The 10,378-nt window shown below is 37.5% G+C and overlaps 1 protein-coding gene across 1 annotated transcript; it reads right to left on the bottom strand.

Moving 5' to 3' along the window:
• Positions 1 to 5,727: 5,727 nt before the first annotated feature.
• Positions 5,728 to 6,684, bottom strand: LOC101632270 (olfactory receptor 10Z1-like). The gene has a single exon (XM_004683614.1). It carries the CDS (start codon positions 6,682 to 6,684, stop codon positions 5,728 to 5,730), a length of 957 nt encoding a protein of 318 aa, XP_004683671.1.
• Between the last annotated feature and the right edge of the window lie 3,694 nt (positions 6,685 to 10,378).

Below are 10,378 nucleotides of genomic sequence, written 5' to 3'. Positions count from 1 at the left end.
TGAGTCTTTGTCCTGCATGAGATCACTATTGTGAGACTATTGCTTAGATAACAGAAATCTTGTTCCTCATGCACCTAATAGCCAGTGTTTATCCACAAAACTGTGTTTTTAAATCCTGAATGCCACTGGGACATTTTAATTATGTTTGCACTTACTCTTTTGAATAACAATTGAAATGATCACAACTCAACTTGTTAAAAATACATTATAGAATGTAGACATTTCCTCAGGGATATTTTACCTTTTGTAAATACGTTTTTATGATTATGGAAATTTGCCAAATCTCCCAGTTCTCCTCAGCCCTCTACAATAGCCAAGGGAATGGTGTGTCACCAGAAGGTATCACCTGGGGAAACATCAGAAGAGGATGAGCAGAAAGGAGACTAACACACACATGAGCACCATGGTTTCTTTCTCACAGGTAGCTCTGCTGTAGAAGATACTACAGGAACCTCCCTGATGGTATAATGGATTAAAGTGCAGCACTATGAAGCTATCTGCAGCCATTGCAACACAAGTTCAATCTCAGGCTAGGGAAGTGGCCCACATGACACAGGTGATCTCTCATGTCCAACCCACTATTCCCCTCAGCAGTGTATTTTAGTACATCTGGCTGTTCTGCTCCCCACTCTGTCTCTGCTGAATCCTCACAACCACCACATATCCGGTCTGTACCTGAGTTCTTATATGCAAAATTAAATCAATCTTTAAAAATAAATGCTACAAATGAATAAATCTTTCAACTGCCCCTCTAGTTCCTTTACTGAATTGGTGATGTTCACTATGGTTCCTAATTACCTTTCTTTCTCATCAGCTTGGCCTTCAATGTCTTTCACTATCTGTACTGTCTATTACCTAGTACGCCACTGAGTCTCCACTATCTGCACTCAATGTGAGACAAGCAATACATACATTATCTCCTAATTCAACTTTGCAGATATCATGATGTACTCTGTAAAGTTTCCTTTCTTGAATGTACTCATCCAAATTCTTTCCATTTTTTAGGGCTTAGTGCAAGAAACCCCTTTCTTGAATGAAGTACAAATTAAAAGAGGAATTTTAGTCATTAAAGATAAATTCTCTAAGGTAGGGCACTTATTTTGAATGGTGCCCTGATTCCAGAACCTCAGTGCTCACAGACATGATGTGGCCATCCAGGCTGCTATTCAGACCTATAAATTAGCACTCCTGGCTAGGTAGACTTTTCTAGATCTCCCTTAACAGACCATTGAACACATCACCATACTTTGAGGGTCAACTACTAATGGTCTCTTGTAGAGAACTGTTTTTGATTGAAAGGAACATTGTTGAGTGGAGATACATGAAGTGTTTGCTTGCCCTCCCAGAAAGACTCACAACCAGAAATGGAATGACAGAGTAATGCGCAAAACACACTGTTGTCACAAAGTAGGGCAACTGTGAAGTTCCATTCCTGCTCCAGGCTCCCTGTGGGATCAGATTACACTTCAGTGAGTCCACTTCCTTATCTGGATCTTGTCATGCCTGGCTCTGCTGATCTCTCATTTTTACAGTTTTGCCTGGGATCACTGTTCACTAAATTAATTACCTGATAAGTGCTGTCAAAGTTTTTCCTTTTGGAGTACATACTGTAAGGCAAAATTTCAATGCATATACAGGAATAAGGACCCATGTGCCTTACTGTGCACGCTCAAAGTTTTGCAAAAAGATATACATTGGTTTTGGTTGTCTCAAATTCCTTTCCCCTCAATGACTAATTTTTAGCCTTAACCATCATTACCAGTTATACAGTCACAGAGATGAAACTTCTGTCTGTACATCTTATTGCACCTGCTCCTTCTAGTACTGAATTTCTGTTTCTGCTGAACTAGCTCAGCTAACTAGAGATTGTTATTTTTTCTTATGCATTGATTCAGAGGACAGTTACTGAATTCTGAGTGATTTTTTACAGATCTGCCAAAAACAGATGAGCTACATTAAGCTGCTGCTCTGTGACTTTCTAAGCAAATTGCCAGTCTCTCCTTGCTATTATCTTTATCCTCCTCTTCCAAATGCAATGGAAGTCAGCTACAGGAACAGAAATAGAAAAAACAGTGTCATTTCCCTCCAGAAAATTGAGTGACAAACACTACTAATCCTCCCCTCAATTATGAAGGTGTTTGTGCAGATTATATATTCTACATGACACTATTATCCACCTTCCTGTAAATACTACCAAAAATTAATCAATTTTTTCATTTCTCTCTTTATAAAAGTATAGTGAGTGCTCTCATATTCTGGGTGTTGCTGAACGCTCAGGGAGCCATAAGTAAAACGCCGACAACACTGGCTGCTCTTATGCAGTTTATCTGTTAGCATCTCCACTACTGAAAGAAATGGTGGCACAGCAGGTTAGTACACAGCACTGCAAGCTGGCCACAGCTGTTTGACTCTGCGTTCGATCCCTGGCCCTGGAGGTGGTCCACATGGCATGGCAGACCTCTCCTGTCCCACCTGCTGCTCCCCTCAGCAGTGTACTTTATTTATCTGCCTGTTCTGCTCCCCACTCTGTCTCTGGTGACTTCTTTCGCCACCCCAGCACCTTAGTCTGTACCCCAGTTCTGTATGCATAAATAAATAAATCTTTAAAAAAAAAAGAAAAAGGACTATAATCTAGTATTGACTTAGTATACTGACAACTTTTTTTAAAAAAGAATATTTTTGTAAGTATGTCAAGCAGAGTAGTTGCCCATTCACATCATATTTTGTAAACTTACTTAACTGACTTCTAGCAAACAATTCAGGGATGAAAAATAATAGAAACGATAAGGGGCAAATGAGCAGTAGATATGATGTGGGTAGAAATTAATTTGTTTGATATTAGGTCCATTTTCTTGAATGCAAAATTAATTCTACATGAATACTGGAATATGCTAGCAGGAAAATAATATCTAGTAATATTGCTTCTTTTCACACATTTGGATAATTTAACAAAAAAAACACTTCTTTTGTATCACGTTTTTAAAATCCTATGTCCATTTGTAGTCTATTCTTCCTTCAACTTTATCTCTATAAACCTATTCTTTACACTATAGATTATTCTGATTTTTTTTTCTGGAACTTTAGTGTATGTACTGCTGAAGCAAGGATTGCATTTTCTAGATTTTTATGAACTGGAGGCATATGAGAAGCACATGTCCCCTTATGTCTGACATCTTTTTAGCGACATAATTTTATGAGCCTCACTCATGTCGGGTGCCTTAGTAAACTGTTTCTTCTATTGCTGACTAGAATTCAGTTATATAGATGCATCGTGCTGTACCCATTCAAATGCTAGTGAACGTTCAAGTAGTTTCAAGTTTGGAACTTTTGTGAATAAAATTGTTATTTCTAAATATGCAAGTTGTCTTGAGAGGATATTTTTTCACTTGTCTTAGCTTATACAAAGATAAGATATTTTGATAGATACTGCAGGTGTATCCTGACATTTTTAAAAATTCATGCATTTCTCCAAAATGGTTGTATTGTCCTGTATTCCCAGGAGTGATGTTAAGAATTCTTCTTGCTCCAACAACATCCATTTGATGTTGTTTTTTGAAATAATTTCTCATTAAATTAACATCACATAACAACCTTTGATTTCAGGTGCGCATCAGTATAAAACAGCATCTGTATACATAGTTACAAATTTACAACTAAAATTTCAATTCTATCCTTCACTGTACAATTGCCCCTTTTTATTCAGTTGATGTGCCCTCTGTTTTTTAAATCATTTGTTTGGTATTTCTATGTACCATATATACATCCAATCATATGGCATTTGTCTTTCTCCATATGGTTTATTCCACAAAGTCTAATGCTCTATAGTTCTATTCACTTGTTATAAATGACAGGATTTCATTTTAATATTCCACTGGCATGTATACCATTTTTCCCCCAATAATTTATTGATGAGCATTTAGGCTGTTTCCACATCTTACCTATTGAAATTGAGCTATAATAAAAAGGAGTACATATATCTCTTTAAATTGGTGCTTTGGTATTATTCAAGTAAATGCCAGAAGCGGAATAACTGGGTCATATGAAATTTCTACTCTTTGATTTTTTGACAAATGTTCATGTTCTTTTCATAATGTCTACATCAATTTACATTCTCAACAACAGTTACAAGGATTCTGTCATGTCCACACCTTCTCTAACATTTGTTTCTCTTCTTAGGATAATAATATTTTTCATATATATAGTGATAAATTGTTAAGAGATGATGAACATATTTTCAGGTGCCTGGTTGCCTTCAAGAAGACATATGGAACCTTAACCAAGTAGCTTGCTTTTTATTGTGCTTTTTAGTTCTTTTTTCCTTTTTTATACAGATTTGTTTATTTATGTATACAGAGCTGGGGTAAAGGCCAGAGGTACAGGGGTAAGAGGGTTCCCAAGAGATAGAATGGGGAGCAGAACAGGCAGACTGAGGGGAGCAGCGAGCGGGTCAAGTGAGTTCTGCCATGCCATGTGGGTCACCTCCCTGGTAGGGGATACAACTTGTGCTAAAGCTGCTGTGGCAAGCTTGGTAGTGCTGCGCTTTAACCTGTTGCTCCACCAGGGAGGGGGGCTTTTTAGTTATTTAAATATTACTGATATTAACTCACTCCCCTGTTCTATAAGCACTAGCACCCAATGTCAACATTCTCCTAATTTTTTACCATGTTTCTAAAAATCATTTGCTTGCATCTTTATGACCAAACTATTCACTCATTGGAGTCACTATTATGCAGCTACAAAATAATGTCCTCCTTTCTCAGAGTCCTTTACTAACGGCCCACTTTTTTTCCTCATTCACTTTGTTACCAGGCTCTGGACCCTCTTCCCAATCTTAGTCCTTGAGTCCTCCATTAGCCTGGGTAACACCACTCACTATGCAGGCGTACCAGACAGCGTGACCTCAAGCTGCCTACACACCCCTGCAGCTTCCACTCTCTCCACAACACATGCAATTATATTAAGCAAACTACCCCATCTAGACTACCACACATTATTGTGGATTTCATAAATTATAAGCTATATATCTTTTTTGCACTAATTAGACTTAAATAATATTTGGGTTATTTGTTTCTGTAGACTTCAATTAGGTAATTATGAAAAATATCTACCCTGACTATTTGTTGAAGAGACGAGGAGAAATAGCTCTCAGAGAGAATTTTCTACCCGCTTCCTGGATGATGATATCTTATTAAAAATGTTTATTTCTTTGTGTTCACATTTGTAAATTTATTTTTTCCAAAAAATCATCCATCCCAACATAGTTTACATATTTATTTGCAACAGAGTTGAACAAAGTGTTTTTTCAAAGATCTTTGAAATTTATTTCAATTCTAAATTTGTGTTTGTAATGTCTTTTCCTCTAAACAAGTAAATGAATTATTTTTCTCTGACATTTTTCTCTCTCTTAATTTATCACTGCTTTTCATTCTCTGTTCCCCAAAGGCAACCAAAATTAGGAAAACAAAAAGTTCCAAAACATTTTTTATATGTTTGCAACATACATTTGTGCAGAGCATTTACATGTGGGTTTGTGCGTGCTGCTGTGTATGTTTATGTGTGCGATAAAATTTTTCAATGTTTTAGAACTACAGCTGTTTTTGTAGTAAGAAAGGTGTGAGACTAGAGCAAGCCAGGCAATTAGAAAATATCTTGTTTTATAAACAATGTAGCAATTTTATCGGAAGTTCAACACTGCTATCTAACAATGTGCCATTCATTTTGAAAAGTTCAGTTTCTTTTACTAATTGTCTGAGTGATAAAACTATTTGCTTTTTCCAGAACCTTCCTCAGGGCAGTCTGCATTTCTTTGTTCCTAAGACTGTACACAATGGGGTTAAGCAAAGGTGTCACTACTGTATATGTCACAGCCATCAGCATGTCTTCACGGAATGAGCTACTGTCCTTAGGTTTCAAATACACAAAGCCAGGAAATCCATAGTGTATGGACACTACAGTGAGGTGGGAGGAGCAAGTGGAGAAGGCTCTATACCTCCCCTGTGCAGAAGACATCTTCATAACAACAAACCCAATGAACACATAGGAGATCATAATTAAAACAAAGCTACCAACCAACACAAAGGCAGAGAGGACAAAAATAGTCATTTCATGATAGGAACTGTAATCACAAGCAAGGGAGACCACAGGAGCGATATCACAGAAGAAGTGTTGAATGACATTGGAGCCACAGAAAGACAAGTCAAATACAGTGATGACGACCCACATAGAAACCAGGAACCCAACCATCCAAGAGGCCACCATGAGCTGGCAGCAGATCTTGGGTGTCATTCGGGTGGTGTAGTGCAGCGGGTTCTGAATAGCAGTGTAGCGGTCATAAGACATGGCCGCCATGGTGAAGCAGTTGTTGCTGGCCAAGCCAAAGAAGAAAAACATCTGGGTGGCGCACTCAGGAAGAGAAATGGTCTTGCTGTCTGACAACAGGTCTGCCAGCTCGCGGGGGATGATTACCATGCTGGTGCACGTTTCTGAAAAAGACAGGCCACAGAGGAAGAAGTACATGGGGGTGTGAAGGTTGTGGCTGAGCTTGATGGCCACCATGATGGACACATTTGCAACTAGGATGATCACGTGGGAGAATAAAATCACCACAAACAGGAGGACTTGCAGGTCTGGGAAACTGGAAAACCCCCACAGAAGGAAGGTGGTGACTGACGTGTGATTGCCCATCTTCTGCCTCATGTAATGGTCTTTCAGAGGTGCAGAGGTTGTGGGGTTAAGACTTGGTGATTGCAGGAAGATTCCTCTGCTCTGGAGTTATCTGTCTGTATCTACACACCTGGAGAAGCTGAAGGCAACGCTTCATAGCAGAGCCTGAGAAAGGGATGCTAAAGCTGCCTGATTAACACCACAGTGATGAGACTGACTCTATTATGAGAGTTTGTGTAAATGACTATTGAGTGGGCCTGAATATCTTCTTGGACTTTCGATCCAAAAATGTTCTTCACTTGTCTCTTTCCTATCAAGATCTGCCTGTAAGAGGAATATAGGAATAAAATTGGTCTGTATCAACCACTGAATTTTGGTATTTCACCTTTTAAACTGTTTTTTGCTTTTGGGCTGGGTTTATGTCTGTGATCTCATGGTACCTTGGCATGTAATAGTGTTAGAAAACTTTTGATTAGGCGACTAAAATAGTTCAAACATTTTAAAATAATTTATAATGATTATTACACTAAAAAAACTTTAGGAATATCGTGACATTTTCTAAAGAACTTACACAAAATATTAAAAATATAGCTACCATATGACCCTGAATCTTCATTTACCAATAAATAAATAAACACAAACCTGAAAGTATATGTGCAGCTACATTCTCCCCGCAGCACTGTTTACAACAGGCAGAGAGGATGACTTCAGTGTCTACCAATGGGTGAATGGATCAAATGTATAGACGCAAACACACAGTGGACAGCATTCAGCAAGAAAAGCAGGAAATTCTTCCTCTGCCATAATATTCATGAACATAAGCATTATACTATGTGAACTAATTCAGACAGAGAACAACAATCACTCTATGATATCACACAGAGGTGTGACCTAAAAATAAAGAGGTTCATGGATACAGAGAGTAAGAGTTGAGAAAAATGGGTGATGGCATCCCAAGTTAAAACTTCAAGTTAAAAAATAAATACTTGGTGATGGGAAACCCGCGGGGATTACAATTGAGATGGAAGAAAAAAAGAAAAAAGAAAAAAAATGTACAAAATGATGTAGAAATAAACTGTTATAAAATAAATAAATAAATAAATAAATATTGGAAAAATAATGTGCAGCATGATGACTGCAGTTAATAATACAGTATTGTGTTTTTAAATTGCTAAGAGAGTAAATCTTGAAAATTCACATAAGAAAAAATCTTTACAACTATGTTGGTGATGTTAACTAGACACATGATGGTGATCATTTCACACTATACAAGAATACTGAACCATCATGTTGTACATCTGGAATTGGTAACCTATTATATTTCAACTGTATCTTAATGGAAAACAAATAGCTAAAACGATGATAAAGCTGTTATATAAATGGGCTAAAGAGGGCCTCTGTGTAATGGACCCCATCATTACTTTTTCACAACAGGTTAAGGTTGCTTGGGTCACGATCGAACATGTGCTACGTCTGGATAAGCAAAACGCTGGGCTAAAATCATTCCAGGATGATGAACTCCTATGGAGCTCCCTGACCCAAGAGTTTCTCTCACTAGCTGCGCAATTTCACTTAGATACTTAAAACTCTCTGGTTTCTCTCTCCTGTCAATTCCTTTGCCCTCTTCCTTTTCTGGTTGTGGGGCAGCACCTCTGTCTCTGGAAGGTCTCCTGTTACCAGGACTCCCCTGGCACAAACCTGTCTAATATCTCAAAATAAAGCTGCTGTGTGCTACACCAAACAAACAACAACAACAAACAAACTGAATTACAATGAATGAAATTGTCTTTTCATCAGTCCTTGACTATGAAGTGGTGCCAACTGTGAAAACTGTGATGATGCTAGACCACCTGAATGAAGTTAACACTTCTACTTCCAGTGGTTTCCAATCCATATTAATAAATGGAGTTTCAGATGTATAGTGTCACTGGATCTTAAGACTTCAATATTATAAATTCTTAAGTATTTCTCATTAAAATTCTCGATTTTTCAAATATAGTCTACTATTTTGGAGCTAATATGAGTTTTAAAGGTATAGTCTTATTCTGAAATTAAATATTCTAATCATTATATTCTAACTAAATTTGCATTTTCAGCTGAATCTCTGGATATTTTCTAGAAGGTATACTTGTTATGTGAGACTGAATCCAATCAACACACATTCCCCCAATCAATTTGGCAAGCCACATATGTACTTCAATTGTTTACTAAACACCTAAACTTATAGGACAGATAAGGACAGGAAAGTCATACAATAACATCTTATAGAATTCTGATTTTTCCTTCTGTCACCTTAGCTTTAGAAATGTCTATCACATCTTCAGACAGAAAAATAATAAGAAATTATGGAAGGACTGTGCAAGAAAAAGAAAGAAACCCTGAATGGAGAATACTTTGTAAAGGTTAAAGGCAAAAAAGAGACAACAAAACAAATAACATTGCTGGTTTAAGAGGCCCTGTCTTCTACTTATACTATAGCTATGGGGAAAAGAAGACAATGGAATCAGGTCAGGAAGCACCTACAAGATGCTGGACAACAGGCTAAGGTAGACAAAACGGTTTTCTGCCAGGTTGTAGGACTTTTCATTCTGATTTACAAATGAATGAAATTAAAGTACAATGTGATAAAACGACTGTAAAAATCAAGAATTTATCCAACAAAAATTGACAATGTGTGTGATATGCCTGCTATGCGAACTAGACATAATGGAATTTCTGATGTGAGGGATGAGTATTTTTATTCATGGAATTGAGCAAACTCTGGGGAAGTAAAATACTAAGCGGAGAATGTAATGGCAACGAAAACCAACAGCTAAAGATCAGGGGAGAGAGAATAGCAGGTACTGGACATAATTATTACCCAGACCCTGAGGTGGGGACTCATCTACCCGGGCCATCCTAGGCCAAGACCATCATGACTTAACTTCAACCCCTCCACACTACTTTTCCCTGAAACTTTCACCTTCCAGTCACCTTTAAATGGAACATTTTCTATTTTCACTGCTTTAGTTGTTACTTGTCTTATATGACTCTCTAAACCTTGCCTCTACAAAAAATGAATTACCAGTATCTTCTGGCATATTTTCAGGCCATGAAATCCTGCAAGTATTGAATACATGAGTTTCAAAACAAAATTGACATTATCTCCATGTTATCTCCCTCTTGTTTTTCTCTATTTGAGTTTGTTAGAGACCACAGAGAAGCCATAAGAATACCAATGGAACACCAATACTTCCTCATCTTTTACACATTATCCACTTCCAAAATTCTATGTCTGCCTGCTGATATCACCACGCCATTTTTCATTCCTTCTGCTATTGTCCTGATTTATCCCACACAGTAAATAGGGGCTGTATTTTGATACATCTACTTATAACCAACTAGTCCTTCTTTTGCTATAATTAGCTTTTATTTTCTTTGGCCATGTACAAAGAGAGTTGACTCTTCTCTAAATAGCTCATAGGATTTTGTCACCTGGCAAACATGTAAACACATGCATTAATGTTTCCTACACACCCCAGTGAAAGTATGAGCAATGAGCACTTAGCGTTAGAGAGGCTATCATTTTCTGACTCTAAACTGTACCTTTAATTACTACAGGAACAAATCATACTTAATCTACATAAATGGTCATTTATGAAGGGTCATATCAGAATCTCTAGGGGAGCTTTATCAAAGCATTCGTCCCTACCCACACCTACCAAAGTTCTAGGCA

This window comes from Condylura cristata, unplaced genomic scaffold, assembly GCF_000260355.1.
Source record: "Condylura cristata isolate star-nosed mole 26May11 unplaced genomic scaffold, ConCri1.0 scaffold00015, whole genome shotgun sequence".
NCBI lineage: Eukaryota > Metazoa > Chordata > Mammalia > Eulipotyphla > Talpidae > Condylura > Condylura cristata.
This window is presented reverse-complemented; position numbering and strand designations above follow the sequence as displayed.